Here is a 21,830-nt window from a genome sequence, read left to right on the forward strand (position 1 = left end):
ACGGTCTAGATCGCCAGCCCTTTTCAACTAGGTATCTCTAGGGCGCTCGGGTCACCAGACGCTGTATTTCCCCACAGCTCCGGATCGCCAGTGACTCCCTCCTCCAGCACCAACTCGTCAATGATGCACCCCGTGGCGCCCAGATAGCCCGCAGGCAGCACTGCAACCGGCAAGATCCAGGTATATTATTAAGGTTTGGCCAGGACCTAATCCTCCATCCGACCTGGTGTCTGCTCCTCCGGACCTGTAGCTCCCCTGATCAGCATCATCTCCATCTCCCTGGGCTCTCGCCGGATGCGTCAGCTCTCACTCCATGGGCCCCTGCATCTAGCCAGTGTTCAGGGAACGTCCTACGAAGGGGCTACTCCTGGCACTGCTTCTAGGAAACCACCTCCTACCAATTGACGGGCCCCCGCCTGGGCCTGTGTGATGTGTGGGGGTGTGTCTAAGGGTGCCAGTTGGGACCTAGTGTCTTCAATGCTGGAACCAGTCTGTAGGTCTATACAGCACTTTTAGCGATGCTGCACCTCATGGTGTCCTCTCATGCCTCTCAGGGCCCTGTTTGCCTTCCCTTGCACCCCCAATGTCCCGGGTTGCCAAACCTTGAGCTGTCTAGGACTCTCTCTGCCTCTCCTGCCCGTCCCGGTGTCTTACTCCTCACATTTCCCTTCACTGGTGAGGCAGCTGTTCCACCAGCTGTTCTTTGCACTTGTTGTGGGGCTTATGTCCCAGTACTAATGTTGTGCAGCCCTCTGGACCAGTTCTGCCCCCTCCGGCCCTGGTGGGACCCGCCTGCAGCCGTGATGCAGTGCTTCAGTTGGGGCCAGAGCGGGCCGCCTGCAGCAGCGGGCCACAGCCCTGACCACCAGCTGTATATGTGGCTTCATCGCTCCCAAGGCCGCATCAAGCAGTGGGTCACCTCGGGCGGATGGTGGGGTCTGCCCCGTTGTCAGCAGGCATCTCGGTGGTCTCACTCACACCAGGGTTCCTCTGATGTTCGGCGGCGGGGATGAGGGAGCAGGCCGCTCGAGCTGCAGGCCGTGGCTCCGCACCACTTCTGAGGCCGCAACAAACAGCGGGTCACCCTGGGTGGTCGAGAACAGCTGACCAGCCACCTGTGGACAACCCAGTAGTCTTGACCACTCCAGGGGTGTTTGAGGCTTTGTCGGCAGGCGAGAAAGGGGCAGGCCGCCCAAGCCGCGGGCCATAGCTCGCCCACTGGTTATGAATGCAGCAGCACCGCTCTCAAGACCACAGCAAACAGCGGATTGCCTCGGGCGACAACGGTGACTGGCTTGCTGTCCGTGTGCGTCCCGGCAGTCTCACCCACACCAGGGGTTCTCCAAGCGTCAGCGGTGGGTGAGAAGGGCTAGGTAATCAGGTAAATTGCTTCGTCCGACGGAGCTCCTCAGAAGAGCTGCTACGCCGTCGCCATCTTGGTCATGCCCAAGTCCTGTTTTTTAAATACACTGCACCCTGCACTCTGGGCTGTCCAGGGTTTTCCCTGGGGGAGGGGGGGGCTTAGGTATATTAAAAAGGAAGGTTTAGGCCTAGCAAAAGGTTTATTTTTCTGGGCTGAAATGGCAGTTTATAGCAGCACTATAGGCTGCAATGGCAGGCCTAAGACCTGTTTTAAATGGCTACTGTAGTGGGTGGCACATGAGTGCTGCAGGTCCACTAGTAGCATTTAACTTACCGGCCCAGAGTACAAGTAGTACCACTTTACTACAGACTTCCAGGTATATTTAATGTTCCAAACAGTTGTAAGACAATTTTACCATGTTTTAGGAAGAGTGCGCAAGCAGTTTAGCACTAGTTTGCAGTGGTAAAGTGCACAGAGTCCTAAAGCCAACAAAAATGAATTCAGCAAACCAGGATAGGGGAAGGTAAAATGTTTGGGGATGACCCTGTACACAGGGCCAGGTCCAACAGACCCCTAAAGAAGCAGGTAGAAGGAAGAGGATACACTGATTTATGCAAGTTTTACAAGTGAAACCCTTCCACTGCTAATGCTGTATATTTGATGCTGGTTATTTTCTTTCACTATATTTATGTGTATAAGAAACAACATGCTATTCCCTGCATTAAAAACACAAACGTACCTGTGCCATGTAATAGACGGTGCAAGCAGTCATGTGCAGCACACTGTCCACACACGCAGATTGTTTCCTTTGCCAGGTGCTGCTTGGAATTTCTTGTAGTACAACCAAGGATTTAATTAGAATCTGTGAATATCAAATACATTGTCACATATGTAAATATAAGTATTTTGAGAGTAGTTGAGAATTATCATTTCAATAAAACCTAGCAAAGAGTTTGCCTACTAACAAAGCAAGTGCAACAGTTACATTAGATTGATGTTTTTTTTAATTTAATTGGATTTACAAACCGCTTACACCAAATTACCGAAGAAGGTAATGTAGTAAAAATATGAGCGTGCAAACAGGACCATCATCAAAACAATAAACAGCCCAAAGAAACAAGCAGAGAACATAGTATGAGCATACATAAAGCACAATAGTGTTTTAATGATTAGGGACTAGAAGTTCGAAATAGAGAAAGTTGGACCGAGCACAAAGATGGCAAGGAAAAATAAGCCAGGCAGCAGGACACAAGGGCAACAGAATAATGCTAAGGAAGAGCATGAGTACATTGTAAAGGGGAAATCAGAAAGGGACATGACAGTTTGACAGAAGCCAGTACAGAAGGGCAGAGGATGTAAAATGTGCTTCGTAGGAGATAAATGAAAAAAAGTCTGATAGACGAGTTAAAGATAGACTTTAGAGGTGCCCGATAGTAGGTCCAACAAAGAGGGGAGAGCAATAGTAAGAAAGGACAAGTTTAGAGTGTGGATGCTGTACAGTTAAAACTGTTTAGAACTATAAATGGCTTACATATATAATTATCCAGGACAATCTTCTGCAACTTTATCACAAATATGCCTCAGCTAATAAACTGAGATAGAAATGGTTACGCATTTTCAAGGTGTCAATAATCTGTCTCCTTCACACCAACCTCTCTTTCAACCTACTATCTTACTGGCCTTTTACCAGAATCAGTCTCAGGTGGTCTTCAGATGCAGTCTCCTCAGTTTCTAATGATAAACCAGTCTCTTCTTCATCTACTGGGAAAGATTCACTGGGTGCCCACCTGAATGCAATATCATCTGTCAGAAATACTTGACATCCATCATCTCATCCTAACGTATGTCTATCACCTATTATCCTTAATTGAAACATCCTTTAAACTCACTTTGATGCCTGACTTTCTCAATCTCCTGCTGGTTAAGTATAGCATTCTACTTATGAACATGAAGGTGGGCAGAGGTGGTGGGGGAGCTTTGGTTTGCCATAATTCAGTTTCTTCTAAGGCGATACATAGTTCATCATATGATTTATTCAAGTACCTGCAAAGAGTATCACCAGCTCAATCATATTTGTCTGCGTCCATATTTGCTTTCCACCAAAAAAAAAGGCTTCAACACTGTCAACTTATTTTCCTCAACTTTGCTCAACATATTCCAGTCATGTCTAAATGAGCCTTTACTCTTGGTTATATGATCATCTGAGTGTGTATAGTGTATAGTGGACGTGTGTAGTCATAGAAGATATGGGCACACTTTGCCTTACCAAACAACTTAAAAAGCCAGTGCACTTGGGAGATATTAGCATTAACAGTAATGCTTTATCTGGTAGAGACTATCTAGTCACAGATTCATTGCCTCAGAATATTCCCAGGCATCAGACTGGATCCGGTAATCTGTAGAGCAATCCCCCTTGCATGCAGGAAAATGGTGTCTTTCAGCTCTACGTGGCGTAGTCTGTGCCAGAAGAGATGTGCACAGTGCCTATATAGACGCCACTCCAGCACACTGACCTCAGTTCTTGACCATTTTTTTCACACAAGAAGCACAGAGCCAAGCTGAGGAAGAATGACTAGTGTACCTGTGAGGTCCAAATAAATCTCTAAATGTGAGAAGACAGGTCGCAGAACGAGGAAGATGGGATGGTCTGTAAAGAATCTGCAGCTAGATAGGACATTACAGAAAGTAAGTAACTTGTTCATCTGATAGAGACTTCTAGCCACAGATTCCTTACCTTAGAATAGATACCAAAGCAATCACTCCCCGGAGGGGAGTCTCCAGAATGTTTCAAACTAAGAAATTCTGGAGGACCGAACGGGCAAAATGCAAGGAGGGTTAAATGAAAGCACCCACAATTCGCTAACCCTCCTGGCAGATGTTATTGCCACAAGGAAAACAGTTTTCAAACTTAGGAGCTGTAGAGGGCAATTGTGCATCAGCTGAATAAGTTGAACAAATTAGGAAAGTGAGAACTACATTCAAGTCCAACCGAGGCATAATGAAGGGAGTGGTTAGAAACATTCTGCAAACCTTTAAGGAATCTAGTGACAACAGGTGACAAATAGGGAAGATTGGTCCGGTAATCGTAGAAAGGCGGAAATGGCAGACAAATATCCTTTAATTGTGCCCAAAGCAAAGCCTTAACAGGCCAGGGATAGAACAAACAGATGGACTACATTCATGGGTGCAAGCAGAGGATCAACTTAATTAGAGTTACACCAAGCTACAAACTTGTCCCATTGGGAGAAGTAGATGGTTTTGGTAGAGGAATGGCAGGCTGCCAGAATGACATCACATACTTTGGGAGGGAGATCAAACACTCTTAAATGTTGCCGCTCAATATCTATGAATGAAGAAGGAGAGGGGATAGGATTGGGTGCAGTACCCTGCCCTGTTGCTGCAACAGAAGATGATCCAGAGGAGGCAGCCTGACTGAATGATAGATGCTCATGCTCCGGAGTTCGGGATACCATAGTCTCTGTGCCTAGTCTGGAGCCACTAGAATGACTTGGGCCCAGTCGTTCTTGATCTTCTTGAGAACTATGGACAGAAGTGGTATCGGTGGAAAGGCGTATAGGAGTCCTAAGCTCCACTCGAGGTGAAATGCGTCTCCGTGTGAGAGTCATCTTGGAAACTCCAACATACAGAAGTGCTTACATTACACATTCTCAGTGGTGGCGAACATATTTAACTAAGGTCCTCCTTGGAAGAGACCTTACACCACCTCCAGATAAACATGGCATTCTTGAGCCGATAGGAATCGACTGCTGAGTTTGCCTGCTCTACCATTCAGAGAGCCCGCCCACCAGGAATATACCCTGCTTTTCCAGCCATGTCCAGAGAACCAGGGCCTCTTGACAAAGGGTCCACAACCCCACACCGCCCTGTTTGTTACACTGCTACATGAAGGTGGTGGGGTCTGGGAACAGCTGAAATAGCCTTCCCCTGATGGAAGGAAGAAAGGCTTTCAATGCGAGACAGATCATTCTTCGTTCCAACAGACCAATGTAGAGCTGAGACTTCACTGCAGACCAGAGGACTCTGATCGCTAATTCTCCCATGCGGCAGCCCTGGCCCAGAAATAACACATCTGTCACTACAGAGCTCTAGGTGAGGAAGAGATAGAAGTCGGACATTGACCCAATCATGGTCCTTGAGCCACCACTGCAGGTCTTTTACAGTTCCCTCTGATATCTAGACCAGGTCGGAGAGATTCCCTCAATGCTGTACGCACTGTGTCTTCAAGTCCTACTGCACAGTCCCACATATAACAACAGGCATGCTTTAGCAACAGGAGGCAGGAGGCAATGAGACTCAGCAGTCAGTCTCACTGAAATCAAGGATAGAGGCTTAAACATTGGAATCATAGCCCAAATATCCTGTACTCGCTGTTCCAGAGAATAATCCCCAAAACTGCACTGTATCCAGAACAGCTCTTAGGAAAGGGAGATTTTGAGGTGTGATTTTTGCATGTTGATAGTGAACCCCAAAGAGTGCAAGAGGTCAGCCATAGTCTGGAGGTGGGGGGTGACTGCCTGGGGCAAGCCCGCCTTCAACAGCTAGTTGAGGAGGTAGGGAAAGACTGCAACCCCTGACCTCCACAAATGAGCTGAAATGACCGCCATCTCTCTGGGGAACATCCGAGGGGCACTAGTAAGGCCAAAGGAGAGCACAGCGAACTGATAATGTTCCTGGCCCACTGTGTACCGCAGGTAGCATCTGTAGGCAGGCAGGACGGGAATGTGGAAATAGGCCTCCTGCAAGTCTAAAATTACCATTCTGTATCAAGGGTCGAGGATAGATAAGACTGAGCCAGAGTAAGCATCTTGAATTTTATCTTTTCCAGGAAGTCATTGAGAGGGCGCAGATCTAAGATAGGACGGAGGCTTCGATCCTTCCTTGGCACCAGAAAGTAATGGGAATAGCAACCACAACCTACATCTGATGCTGGCACCCTCTCAATAGCTCCTTTGGGCAGAACGGCCAGTACTTCTTGTCGCAAGAGCACAAGGTGGTCCTCAAACAGCTGATGTGAGGACAGAGAGAGTGGAAGTGGTTTATTGTTGAACAGGAGGGCGTAACCCTGTTGAAAATCTGTCTTTTGTAATCACCCTACATTCTTGACTATAGAATCGGATTCTGTAGCCAACCAGATGCCCATGCTGGACAGAGGGCAAGCTAAAGAGGCCTTGACTGTGCGGCTGCCAGGGAGTGGACTGGGCGAACCTCTGCCTTTGGGCCCCACAACGTTGGTGGGGGCCACATTTGTCAGTGGCAGCTAACAGAGAACGGGGTGGCAAGGCAGAGGGGTTTGAAATAAACAAACAGAAATGTTTAAAAACGGCCGCCATCTCTCCGCCGCGTTGCCGCACTTCTTTGGTCTGAACCAGGAAGCACTCAGGCTACCCATAGCCAATCACAATGCAGCAATGCAGTGCCGTGATTGGTCTGAGTGCCATGGTTCAGTGCTCAGACGGGGACAGGGAGACAGTGCATGTTCCTCACCAGGCTGTGCATTAAAGCCTGGTGGGGAAGATGCAAACTGTGCCTGACTGTTTGGCCGGCCCGAAATGGCCGGCCAAGCAGTCATGCACACTTGGAGTGTGCAAACCACTCCTCCCCCTGTGACCCCAGGCTCGCCCCGCCCTAATCCAGCCCTGTAGCAAAGAAAAATAAAATGATAATAATGAGGTTATTATCATTTTAAGTTTCTTTTTTTTTTACACTCTGCAAGCAGTGGGGTGACGCTCCTCCACCTTAGCGGAAGAGCCGCCCTCGATGTTTGTGGCCACGAGAAAGGACAGAGCCTGCTAGCCATGGTGGCTGGTAGGAAAGTGCGCAGCTGATTAGTCGCACCTTAGCCACGTAAGGGGCTGAAGGCGGAATGAAGCGGTCGTGGGGCCACAGAGAGCCCCAAAGACCTAGCAGTGGCCCAACTGATTTTGAATCTCTCTCCAAGGCCAAATCCGCTTTGCCTTCAAAGAGACAGGTTCCATTGAAGAGCATGCCCATGGGTAAGACTTGGTCATCCACCAAAAAGCCAGTATTCTTCAACCAGGTGTGATGATGAAGTGACACAGAATAAGCAATGGATCTGCCCATTGAGTTAGCTGTATCCAACCCACATCTTATTGTGAACTTTGCTGTGTCTCGCCCATCAGCAATAGCTTGGAAAATTATGGCCTGGGCCTCATCCGGGACCATAAGCAGCACTTGTGCAACCGAATGCCACACAGTATGGGTATAGCAGCCAGTAAGCATGCGGTGTTCATGGACTGCAGTGCCAGACTGGCACAAGAAAAAAAATCCTCTTTCTGAAGGTATCCAGCCTCTTGGATTCTTTATCTGGTGGTGTGGTAAGAAATTGATTTGGAACGTTGAGGCCTAGACCACCAGACTCTCAGCAGTAGGGTGACTTGGAGAGGAAGGCCTGGTCCCCGGGAGTGGGGCGATGGCGGTGAACAATGACCCTGTTCACAGGAGTGCCGATGCAGGGCTTGGCCCAAGTATCAAGCAGGACATCAGTGAGGGCTTTGTTGAAGGGAAGTAAGGGTTCTGAAGGAGATACTCCCGGCTGAAGCACCTCCATCAAAACATTTGTTTTGACTTGAACCATGGCCAGCTTTAGGTCCAGGACCTCAGCCACCCTCTGGATCACCATTATAAAAGAACCCTCTTCCTCAGTAGCCACAGTGGGAGGAGAGAGGAGGCCAGTGTCTGGTGAGGTATCCAGAGCACAGTATTGAGCCAGGTCCTCATACCAGTTGTCAACAACCATAGACTCTGCTAGGGAGGAACAGGAATCTCCCTTCATTCATGTTCTTTAGAGAGCCCTTTATTGAAACAGGGCTCTGTCTCAAATTCAGGCTGTGTGGGTCTGGTCACACGCCGGAACTGATGTAGTGTGATGCCAGTCCGGCTCCATATCAGAGTTGGGAATCATGATGAGTTTGAAGAACCGGGTATTTAGAACCCAGCGGCGTCAGGGGCACGCCCAAAGTCTTCGGGTTCACCTGTCTTAGAATACAGAGACACAGGATACTTCTTGGTGGCGTCAGGGATCGAATTTATTGGCTGCAGCCAGTAACAGAAGTCCTAGAAGTCATCACGGTATGAGTTCTCAGGAGACTGCTCAAATTTACAAAGCAAGTCATCCCTTTTTATGCCAAAAACATCACATTCCAGACAGACACCCATTATTTTACAAATTGTCCAATCGCATGTAACCACACCAAAAGTATCGCATGACGGTAAAACCCACTTTTCAGTTGTCCGGCCCATGATCAATCATCGAACAATCCCAACATTCTTCTTTAGACAAGCCGGACAGACCCATGATAAAGAGACCACAACCCATATCGTAAATGGACCATAAAAGAAGAAACAGAAACAGATAGAAGTAGGATGGGCATGTTTGTGTGCAATAAAACTTTACGAGATCCCGTGCTCTGACCCTTAATCAAGATCAGCTAGCGGGCGGGAACGGGTTTGGCAGGGTCGGCCTCAGGCAACGAGGTCAGTTCACTCAAGTCATGTAGGAGTCAGCACGAACTCGAGCTAAGGTGCGCCGGACTAAAAAAACTCATTTAACCACAGTCATCGGCCTATGTGAGGGCAACCACAAAATGGCTACCATGCGCAAAATGGAATCCAGGGTTTGGAACGAAAACCCTAAATACGCAGGGAATCCATTGGTGTAATGTGACGAAAACACACGTACTAGCTGAACTCACTAGTTACGGTTCGCTGTTACCAAAATCGTAACGGAACCATGATATTTATAGCGCAGATTCAGATTTCACGGAACCTCAGACCCTCCTTTTGCCCTTACATAGGCAATCTCAGTCTGCATCTGAATTGATGTAGATATTTATCAAATCATCAAGGTGCTGTTGAAGCATCATCCTATCCCTCTGTACTTTTCTCAAGACAGGCGGTCTCCTAACACAGGTAATAGCACAAAGGCCACATATGGCAGGACCACACTGTACACAGAGTCAACACAAGAAAAGAATCGCTAAAGCCACACCAATGATCGTCAGAATCCTCCATCCCCAAGCGGATAACAGTCCCCAAAACCATCCAGTTGGAGTTGGAGTTCCCTTACCAGGATTATACATCAGACACACCATACAATTTTTGACCACATTCTCCGCACACTTGGGAATTCCTCCATTCTCCCACACTGGAGCCAACAGCTTACAAATCCCTTTCGCACTGATGTGAGACATCCCATGTGCCATCGTAACCACCGCAAGCACATACGCATCGGGTAACATCCATCTTTGGTGTTCCGACAACTCAACCCAACAACCAGTCGAATCCAATCTACCCGTAGTTTCTCTCCACACGTTTTTCTCACTCTCCGTAGCTTTGGCCTAAATCGATTTTACACTCTCAATCGTATCCTCACACATTCCAGCCGCACCAGTCCATCTCGCAGGGCCCGCAACAGACATTCGACCCATCACATTTTTCGCTGTTTCTTTCGCAACTTCGTCCGCAAATGCGTTACCACGGCCAACATCATCCGTAACCTTTCGGTGAGCACTACACTTCACAATCGCAACTTGCTTCGGCAGAGTAAGTGACTCAAGAAGCTCATTCACCAACTGTCCATGTTGGATTTTAGTCCCATGCGACGTAAGAAATCCTCTCTCCCTCCACAAGCGTCCAAAACTGTGTGCTACACCAAACGCATACTGACTATCGGTATATACATTCACTCTCTATCCTTCAGACAAGACACACACTCTTGTTAATGCGATCAATTCCGCTGCTTGTGCTGAATTATAGCTCACTCGTGCAGTTTCAACAATTGTACACAATGTCGTCACGGCATATGCCGCAGTCGTATCACCATTCGGGAGCTTGTAGCATGACCCATCAACCCATAGCGTACCATCTGGATTTGAAAGAGGAATATCTTTTAGATCAACTCTACCCTTCGTTTCCTCTTCTGTCCTAAGAAAGCAATCATGCTGTTCTGGACCATTCTTATCCACAGAAATCGGCAACAATGTCGCTGGATTTAATACGTTACACCGTTTAATGTGCACGTGACTGGCCAAAAGCGTCAACTCATAACCCGACAACCTTGCACTAGTAAGATGCTGAGTCTTTGTTCTGTTCAATAAAGTGTCCACTGCATGTGGAACCATCACCACCAACGTATTATCCATCACCAACCCAGCAGACTGTCGGATTGGAACAGCCGCTGCTGCTGTAGCTCTCAAGCAACTCGGCAACGCTCTAGCTACCGGATCCAGAATCGATGAAAAATACGCACATGGACGCTGCTTCTCACCAAACTGCTGCGTCAAAACTGACATTGCACAACCCTCTCTCTCATGAACATAGAGTGTAAAAGGCTTACTGTAGTCAGGAGTACCCAACACCGGAGCAGAACACAACGCGTCACGCAATTCAGAAAAACTTTTATGACAATCGTCAGACCAGGGAAGAGGACTCGGTGTATCCTTACAAGCCAAAGCCAACAAAGGTTTTGCCAACAAGGAAAAATTCGGAATCCACTGTCTACAGTACGACGTGATACCCAAGAAAGCGCGTACCTCTCTCTGCGTACTAGGCACAGTCATTTGAGCAATCGCTTGGATTCGTTCTGGGGTCAACCTTCTTTCCTCTTTCGACAAGAGATGACCTAAGTAGGTCACCTCTTGGCGACAGTACTGTAACTTTGAAGGTGACACTTTATGATGCAAATCAGACAAATGTTGTAACAACGAAAGAGTAGTTTCTTTACAAGTTTCCTTATCATCAGCAGTCACTAACAGATCGTCAACATACTGAATAAGAGCAGCACCCGCAGGCAACACAAAAGTATCAAGCTGAGTTTTCAAAGCCTGACTATAGATGGACGGACTTTCGCAATAGCCTTGAGGAGCGCGCTTAAACCGGAAGCTTCGTCCTCCCAAAGAGAAGCCAAAAATATCTCTACTTTCTTCTGCGATTGGAATACTAAAGAAAGCGTTCTTCAAGTCTATGACGGAGAACCAGGCAGCCGAAGCTAGAATCAAAGTCAACAAAGCAGTAATGTCCGGAACAACAGGAAACTGGGGCACAACAATCTTATTAACCTCTCGAAGGTCAATCACAAACCGATACTAAGGCTGCTGAGAAGAATCAGTACGCTTCAAGACAGGCAGAACAGGACTGTTACACACGTTACCTCTCGTCTCTTCGATCACACCTTTCTCAATTAAATCATAGATGATCGCTAAAAGCGCTCTTTCACCATCACTCGAAATTCGATATTGGGGAATACGTGGCAATCTAACATTCGATTTGAGCGTCACAACATATGGTGGAATCCCCAAAAGACCCACATCATTAGGACCAATAGCCCAAAGAGTATCAGGGAGACAACGCAATTCCAGTGGAAGCTGATCTCTAGACAGATACATCGGAGAGGTCACTCTCTTACCCAATGTAAGGTGTACTCCCGAAGGAGAACAATACAATGTCGCGTGCAGTCTCTTTAACAAATCCAGACCCAACAAATTCTCACCACAACCTGTCATTAGAATAAGGGGTGCTTCCAATTCACAAGGCCCAATAGAAAGAGACAAGGGACTAGAAACTGGATTACGAACCGGGGCGCCAGAAAATCCCACTGAAATATTCGTTAAGCCAGACAAAGGTGCGCCAGGGAGTTTAGAGTGCATGATAGACCTCTTCGCTGCACCAGTATCCAAAAGAAAAGGCTCTACCACACCCAATGTGACCACTGCAACATAAGGTCCATCCTGGTCTACTGGAACTGACACTACTCCCTCTCTTTGTCCTTGGCTGTCCTAGCAATCATTATAGCCCGTACCCTCACTCTCAACGTAGCGATCGTCAACATAATATAGCGGAGATCTGCCAGTCTGTACGTTCTGCTGATCAAAATAATTGATAGACGTCTGTGGGGGAAAAGAACGTTCGTTCTGAGGGAACGCTTATGAATACAGGCCCCAGCTAGGCCCGCAGAATACTAGGGTTCGCTCTCCTGTAACAAAAGCTAGAAGGAAGTTGGCACGGAAGCTGCGAATACAAAGACAAAGTTTATTAACCCTTAAGGGTGGTCCTACAACCTACACAACACTCTTCAGTATTGCATAGAGTAGCACAAAGAACTTGAGTACACGGTCCCCTTTTATACACAACAGAGGGGCTCATGAGTGGGTGGATACAACATGAAGCAAAAAGCATTACCTTTTATGGACATTTTCGATACAGAATCAATATGTGGGCGGAGTTAACAATTTCCTGAGCCCGCGAAAACATGGTCAAGCAAGGACTAACTGATAACAGATGTGGTCAAGTCTGGGCATGCGCCAGATGGACAAAGGAGCTATTTATAGACTGTTACTAGGCAGATTACAAGAGCAACTAACAAAAAGATAGGACTCTTCTCGTGCAGAGCACGTGGAGACATGACAATACAAAATGGAGTCCGGACATTAGGCAACATAAGACAGGAAACATGTTTTAACTAGAGAGAATTCATGTCTTTAGTGAATGCTTAATCATATCGCCGTTTTAGTTTTTAACAGACGACCCTTTCAGCATTTACTGAAGACATTCGGCTTATTAGGATAATCATCATATATGTCAATTTTCATCATCTCTTCCACCTCTTTGGTTAAATGTTTCTGATAGGTGACATTGGCAATAGCTTTCTTATCAGGTATACAGAATGACACACATAGAGAACAGAGTAAAGGGCCACACTGAACACAGATGCAGTAGGAAAACAGAACTGCTATAATAATACAGAGACCAGTTAAAACCTTCCATCCCCATGCAGTGATCAATGCCCAAAACCATCCAGAAAAGTTCCAAGTGCCATTTTCTGTATGAATCTCAGCTGCGATTTTATGCAATTTATTAATGGCATTGTAAACTGATGGCGTATGGTCAGGAATGAACACACAGCAACTACTTCCGATAATTTTACATGCTCCACCTCTGTCAGCTAACATAACATCTAATACCATACGATTTTGTAATGCAACAATTCTAGTAATTTGTAATTCTTCCGTAAGATTCCCAAGAGCAGCAGCGGTTTGATTCGTCACAGCCTCTACAACTCTTGTTAATCTGCGAACCTTCCTACTATTTAGGGCAGCTCCAACAAAGAAAAACAATCCTAAGTTAAAATCAATATACTGCTGTAAGCTAGTATCAGTTTGATCAACATCATCAATGGATAGAGTACGCTTATACCTATTTACAGTCACATTATTCAACAACTTCAAATCTTTATGATAGGATGCAGGTGCTAAGAATACAGGAGGTAATAAAAACGCTACATAACATACTCCGGACCACCCGGCTGGTAAACGATAATAACCCTTATTCCCACATACAAAGTATGTATTATGGGAGGCTAAGAAAGTACTATTATTTAATCCGTCGATGTTTAAAACAATAATACAGTCGCTAACACCAACAGGAATATAACCCACACTCTGAACACACAGATCCGCTTGAGCTTGTGCCACTTGAATCACAAATTTCTCATTCCCAGCAGTGTCTCTGGTATTCGTGAAAATGTAGGGGATCGATTCATTTTCTGGTCGATATTCTTCCCACTCCCATATTGTCCCATTCGCTTGTGGATAGCCTTCTTTATCCTGATGACATTCCCTATTAAGTCTGAAAAGTAATCGTCCCACTGTAGGTTTCCGTGTGGCAAAAAGCAAAGTGTACCATGCTCTACAAGAGCCATTATGAGAGAAAGGAAGAGGTATGAACGGCGTTCCTCCTTTCTTCTGATGAGCTGGCATCATACCACATATCCAACAGTTCGTAGCATTTGTAGCAACATGGGTATGATGCAACATCTGGATGAAAGTGTTATTCAAATAAGACTGACGATGCTTCAATTCTTGATACGGAAGGGTATAAAAGTAGTGCTCCTCAGGCACTGGAGTGGTCAAAACAAGCAACTCACTGGCAGGAGTCACGTCCTCAACAAACCATGTGGTTATACCAACAATAGCCACAATGATAATAAAGCTTGTCGCACAGAGAATCGTCTTCTTCTCCATCTTGTAATAAGAAGTCAATATCTTCCTGAAACTAAAAGGTTGTCAGAACTCTTCCCCTTAGGCAGCCGTTGATTTCTTCACCAGCGGGCCAAGACGGGTGTCACTACACTAATGCAGGGCTGATCCCCCCCCCCCTTGCCTCATTGGCTCTCCGTTTCACTAACCTAAGGGCCGTTCTGACAACATCTTTGGATACAAAAAGAAAATCACTTCCTCGGTCTGAGGTGATATCTTCTTCCTCCAGGAATCACTTGGTCTGGGAAGAGCTCCTCAGTGTCGTCCGGTTCCACAGCACGGCCTTTCTCTGCAGTCAGGATTTCTTGATGGTCGGTCAACACAGCAGGCTCCACTAATCCAGGCGGCACTTTACGACAGTGCAAAGAGTGGATCCAGTTCTTCCGATTGGAAACTCGCACGCTGTCCTCGTTGCGAGCAAGACTTGCTCAGGACCAACCCATCTCGGCTCCAGACTGTTCGTCCTTTCGAACACCTTAATCATAACCTGATCGCCAGGTCGGAGATTATGACCTTCACCTGTGGACCGATCAGGGAGAGCCTCTCGAACCTGTTGATGAATAGAAACCAAATTATCAGTTAACTGTGCCAGATAATCATTCATCATTACACAAGGTACATCATACACTGACTTCGGTTTTGGTGGACCCCAAATATTCATTGGGCGTCCGAACACGATCTCGTAAGGTGTGAGACCGGTCCGAGAATGCGGTATCGATCTAATTGACAATAATGCCAGCGGTAAAGCATCTGGCCAAGTCAAAGAAGTCGAAGCTTGGATCTTCGCGATCTTAAGCTTCAAAGTACCGTTATATTTCTCAACCAATCCCGCAGACTGAGGGTGAAACACTGCATGAAATTTTTGGGTAATTCCCAGGCCTTTCAGGACATACTTGATAACGTCTGCTATAAAATGAGGTCCGTTATCACCCCACAACAATCTACAAACACCATATCGAGGGAAGAACTCCTTCAATAGCATCTTGGCTGTAGTCATTGCAGTATTGTCTTTCGTAGGGTATGCCTCAACCCATTTACTGAAGGCACAAACCACTACTAGAACATACTTCAGATTGTTACAGCGCTCAAGCTGAATGTAATCCATCTGCAAAACCTCAAAGGGTGCAGTAGGTGTTGCAAATCCTCCTGCTGGAGTTCGTGTACCCTTTCCTGGGTTGTACCTCAGGCAAATCATGCAGGTCTGCACTACCCTCTTTGCCGTACTAGCGATCTCCGTATGCTCCCAAACTCGTGTGAGTAATTTGACAATTGCGGATGCTCCGACATGTGCTAGTCCATGTGCCATCTGAACCATAGGTTGTACGAAGGCTGTGGGTAACTTCCATTTATCCATCTGCTTACTTCTCCAACACCCTTCATCATCTAATTCTCCATCATTGGACCATTGCTCCTGTTCCTTATCGGAAGCGGTCCTCTGTATTTCCAGCACTTCTCTCCTAGCATCGTGCCATCTTTCTGCCTGCGACTTCACAACATACATTGCAGTAGCACCAGGCTGCATCGCAGTCTCTCGTGCCACCCGGTCTGCTAGAGCATTCCCTTCTCCAACTTTATCAACCACCTTCTTATGGGCACTACATTTAACTATAGCAATCTTCCCCGTACACTATCTGTGCTCCATGTGACGTTAGAAACCCTCTCTCCTTCCAGAGTAGGCCGAAATCGTGCGCTACTCCGAAGGCATAGCGGCTATCTGTATAAACATTCACACACAATCCTGCACTGAGCTCACATGCTCGTGTTAATGCTATCAGTTCCGCTGCTTGAGCTGATTTCTGCGGTATACGTGCAGTCTCCACTATTGTTTGTAATGTGGTAACTGCATACGCTGCTGAAGTCGTACCATCTGGTAGCTTCAGGCATGATCCGTCCACCCATAGTTCTCCATCTACATCTGTAAAGGGCGTATCCTGGAGATCAATACGACCCTTTGTCTGTTCCTCAGTCACAAGAATACAATCATGTGCTTTCCGTGCTTCAGACTGAGTTTCCGGGAACGGCAACAATGTGGCTGGATTTAACGTTGCACATCTCTTTAACGTAATATGAGGAGCCAAAAGCGTCAACTCATATCCTGTTAAACGAGCACTGGTCAAATGCTGCGTCTTTGTCTGATTAAGCAGGGCATCAACAGCATGGGGAACTAATACCAACAGTTTGTGAGATAACACAATTCCCTCACTTTGGCGTATTGACACAGCTGTCGCCGCAACCGAGCGAAAACAACCAGGCAATGCTCGGGCAACAGGATCAAGTACAGCCGAAAAATATGCACAAGGGCGCTGCTTGTCGCCGTGCATCTGCACTAAAACTGATAATGCACATCCATCTTTCTCATGCACATACAGTGAAAAGGGCTTCGTATAATCAGGGGTACCTAACACTGGTGCTGAACAAAGGGCTTGTCGTAATTGCTGAAAAGCAATTTCACACTCATTTGACCAGGGAAGGGGAATCGGTGTGTCTTTTGTCAAAAGGGCTAACAATGGTTTAGCTATGTGTGGAAACCCCAATATCCATTGCCTACAGAAAGAAGCAAGGCCCAAAAATGCACGCACATCCTTCTGTGTGGAAGGTACTGGCATGTCCAAAATCGCTTGAATACGATCTGGTGTGAGTGCACGCCCCTCCTTAGACAAAAGGTGACCCAAATAAGTCACCTTTGGTCTACAGAATTGCAATTTCTTCCTCGACACTTTGTGATTGTGAGATGCCAAAAAGGAAAGCAAAGATAACGTACACTTCTCACACAACTCAGGAGTGTCGGCCGCCAACAAGATGTCATCGACATATTGTATAAGGGCGACACCCTCAGGCAGAACAAAGGAATCCAATTGCCTTTTCAATGCTTGACTGTAAATACTAGGGCTTTCTGTATAACCCTGAGGGACTCTACAAAATCTATAAGACCTATTATTCAAAGTAAAACCGAAAAGGTATCGGCTATCGGGATGAATAGGAATCGATTTTTCAAATCAATAACTGAAAACGTGGTCGCCGTTGGCGGGACCAAAGTGAGTAATGTCGTGATATCAGAAACCACTGGGTACTGAGGTATCACTATCTTATTCACTTCCCTTAGGTCAATGATAAAACGATAAACCCTGGTATCGGTATCTTTCTTCAAAATGGGTAAAATAGGACTATTGCAGACATTGTAGGGAACTTCCTCCACTACTCCCACCTTAATCAAATCCTGCACAATCTGTATGAGTGCCTCCTCCCCCTCCTGGGAAATACGATACTGAGGGAGGCGCAGTAACACCGCACCCTCCTGGACACTGATGTGGACAGGCGGAATCACCATCTGTCCCACATCAGTATCCGAAGTAGCCCACAAAGAATGAGGGAGGGACGCTAATGCAGCATCCTCCGCAACCACACACATCCGTTCTGTCAGAGGGTGATTATCGTTTAAGATCACACATACTCCAGTAGGGGAGCAGCGGATCGTGGCTCTGAAGTGCTTGAGCATATCAAGACCCATAATGTTGTCAGGCGTGTTCGGGGCAAGCAAAAACGGACAGGGTGCAGAAAAGTGGTCAACATGGAATGCAAGGGGTCAGGAAAGAGGGCTTCGAGAGAGTGTACCATCAAACCCTACCGATGTAACCATTAAGCCAGATGGGGGAGCCCTCGGAACCAATTGTTTGGACAGCGCACTACGAGTAGCTCCTGTATCAACTAGGAACCGATCAGTAGAACCCAAAACATGTGCTGAAACATAAGGACCCTTCTGATCAACCGGCACTTCAACTGATTCTAACCCCCATCCAACGCAATCCTACGCATGCTGCGAATCATGGTACCCAGAACGGTCATTCCCAGACATTTGATACTGATGTTGCCGATCAAATACATTAGGTCTATCTCTTTGCTGCACGTTAGGGTCAAATCGAGCACGATCATTAGAGTGCCCTCTAAAATTCGAAAAACCCCCTCTACCTCTCGGTGGTCCCTGACCACGTCCCTGACGAGATGCATATAACACCGGACAATCTCTAGCCCAATGACCCGACTGTTTACAATACGCACATTGATTTCTATTAACATCCGACCGACCCGAAGGGGGACCATAGAATCCTCCTCTACCTCTTTCTACACCCCGACGAGGCGGACCATACACTTGTGCTAGCATCACCTTAGTTTTCAAATCTTTCGATTTCTTCTCCTCATTCCCCTTCGCTTCTTGTTCCTGACGCTCATAATACTGAGCCATAGTCAGGAGGGATGCCGGAGACGAAGTCGACCAAGAACTTTCACTCGCTTTCAATCGAGCTGCTATTCCCGGTAATAAATTCGCCACATATTTATCAACAAAAAGATGTCGACCCGTATCATCCGTAAGTGACTGACCACTGAAATCATGTAATGTCTCCTCAAAGCGTGTAAAGAAATCTGAAACTGATTCATCAACCTTCTGTTTACATGAGGCTAACATATTCCAGTCAATCTTTTTAGGGGGGATAATTGTTTTCAATTTAGTCAAGATAGCGGCAGGAAGATCTAAAATAAGCTGGGGTGGTTTTTTGCGCGGGTTTTCTCTCCCTATCCACATCCTCAATCTCAGACCACCTAGCCTTAAAAGCGGTAACATCATCCACCTTCCGCACAGATCTCCACATATCCGGTGGTAAAATGAGCCCAAAGAACAAATCTATATCCGCTAAAGTCATAGTACAAGAATTCAAGGCCCCTTCGACCTCTTCGTAAAAGGCCGCTGGATTCTTGCGGGGGTCAGGCAATGCATTCTTTAATGCCATAACATCAGCCCTATGCCAGGGAGTATGAACCCAATTATACACAAAATATCCCCTAGCATCGGGGGAAGATATATCTGAACTGTTTCCTGCTCCTTTAGGAGGAACATACAAAGGTGCCGCCTCTCGCATCGGTTTAGCATGCACTAGTTCGCCCTTATCTGAATGGGAAGTAGATGGTTGGCCGCCGCCGATATGTGAATCCGATTGCTCCTTCTCCGCTGCCTGTAGGCGCGCTCTCTCTTTAAGTTCACTCGCCGCGTTCCGCAATGCAAACAGCCGTCGGACCGCATCGGGTACCTCAGAGGGAGAAAAAACACCGTTACGTAATGCTTTAGAATCTGATACTACATCATCAGGCTCAAAAACATCTGAATATTTCCGAAAGGCAGTAATCACGTCATCAGAAAGAGTTGCAACAAAATACAGCTTCTCTCTATCCCGCCAATTTTCCAAAGATTCCAATAATTCAGGAAGAGATAGCTTGCCCTTAAGCGCACGAAGAGAAATTTTCCGAAGCTCACCCATACGCTCAGTTGATAACATGGACCGCGTGTCTACCTTATCCGAATTCATGTCTTTAGTGAATGCTTAATCATATCGCCGTTTTAGTTTTCAACAACGCGCCACGTCCTCTACCCCTAGACACCTGCTGGAAACTACTATGACCTCTTGGAGCCAACATACCGCTCGCACGTTGCCGTAAAACAGGGCACTCATTCTTATAATGACCTTCCTCTCTACAATACACGTACTGATTCAGACCCAAAGGTGGTCTTGGAGGAAAATACTCAGGTTTCTATGACAGTCTCTGAAACGATGGAGTTTGCTGAAACTGTAGACGTTGCTGTGATTCTTGCTGATTCGAGTGAGGCGGATACGCCTGCTGCAGAAGAACCTTCGTTTTTAAGTCTTTTGTCTTTTTCTCTAATCTATCTTTCTCATCCTTATCCCTATTCTCGTAGTACTGTGCAGTCGCCAATATCTGGGCCGACGAAGAGACAGCCCAAGAACTCTCGGAATCTTTCAACTTATTACACAGTTCGGGAAGTAAATTAAAGACAAACTTACCTACAAACAATCTCTGGCCACCTTCCGTACTCATATCTTGACCGCTATGATCTATAAAAGTCTCTTCAAACCTGGTGAAGAAATCAGACACACTTTCGTCCTTCTTCTGCTTACATGCTGTCAACTTGTCCCAATTCTCTCGCAACGCTGGCATCATCGTTTTCATCATATTAATAATTCTACCGGGTAAATCCGCAATTAGAGGCTCAGGTTTAGCTCCTCCTACCTGTCTAGCATCTGCAGCCGCAATATTCACCCATGTATCACCTAATTCTACCATATGATCCTCGTGGCGAATCTTCGCCCACAACGGTTGAGGGACTACATTACCCAATAACATATCCACATCAGCTAGATTCATAATACATGCGTCGACTGTCTGGGACAACTCCTTATAATACCCCGCGGGATTCTTACGGGGGTCGGGTAAGGTTTGCTTAGGAGCCAAAACCTCAGCTCTCTTCCAAGGGACATGTATCCAAACTCTTTGGAAATGAGCCAAAATAGGTGGATTAGCGTTTGCGTCTCCCTCTCTCCAAACTGGAGGAACCTCTCTCATTGGATATTGTCGTACCTTCTTTCTAACTGAGGCATCAGGCTCAAACAATGGCTGGGGAGGAAGTGCAGACCTATATGTAAGAAGTGTCACTACCGCATCCTCAACACCAGCTCCCACTATCGTCCCTTTGGCGAACTCACTCTGAATATCAAGCAGTCCAACAGGAGCCAACTCCAATTCATCATCTTCCCACTGTTCCCGAAGCAAAGTACACATCATATCAAAAACATACCGCTGCGTCGGCTCTTTCCACTGTAGGAACGTATTCAGCACCGCTCCCGGATCATACCTAGAAACATTCGTAACCCACCTACGAGCCAACGAATCCAACACTTCACGCTCCACAGAACCAGGGAGCTGACTACGTCTCTGTCTGTCATCAGAAACGGGGGTCGTGAGTAGCGACCCAAATAGAGGAGTTAGAAAATTAGTAACAGTGTCAGCTACTCGCCGATGAACAGAAGGGGAAGCAGTCATAAGAACAGGAGAAAAGGTACCTTGCGATGGCAAAGAAAAAGACGCAGAAGTGGAGGAAGTCGAAGGGACAGGAGCAGGAGGCAAAGCAGTCTGAGTCAAGGCAGGCAAAGGTACAGTAGGCAACCAAGGAAGAGGGGGTGCCGGAGGAACCTGAACCAACTGTGGAACAGGAAAAGGGGGTTGCGGAGGGACTAAAGGCTGACCAGCAACCTGTTGTACAACAAGCGGTAATATCGGTGCAGTAGCACCTTGCACGTAAGGGGGAGGTGACTTTAACAAATAAGACATTAATGGATCCTTTTCGGCATCCTTAACAGGATTCACTGGAGGGGGTGACAAAACTGGATAACATTTGTCAATAGCCATATGATGTTGCCTATTTGACACCTCAATCGCTTTATCTTCTTCATCTTCTTTAAACTGCCTAGCAGCTTGCATTATCAATACACCCTTTTCTCTCTTATCTCTGTTAGCTTGTTTTATCTCTCGTTGTCTGGCTTCTTTGC

The 21,830-nt window shown here is 46.6% G+C and overlaps 1 protein-coding gene across 1 annotated transcript in view; it reads right to left on the reverse strand.

Annotated features, from left to right (window-relative positions):
- CFAP54 (cilia and flagella associated protein 54) overlaps positions 1 to 21,830 on the reverse strand; it is a 2,172,274-nt gene that overhangs the window by 1,427,014 nt on the left and 723,430 nt on the right. The window contains exon 27 of the mRNA XM_085653834.1: positions 2,103 to 2,225. Within this exon, the coding sequence (XP_085509960.1) occupies positions 2,103 to 2,225 (123 nt within the window). The remainder of the gene's footprint in view (positions 1 to 2,102; positions 2,226 to 21,830) is intronic.

Source organism: Triturus cristatus, chromosome 4_1 (genome assembly GCF_964204655.1).
Source record: "Triturus cristatus chromosome 4_1, aTriCri1.1, whole genome shotgun sequence".
Lineage (NCBI taxonomy): Eukaryota > Metazoa > Chordata > Amphibia > Caudata > Salamandridae > Triturus > Triturus cristatus.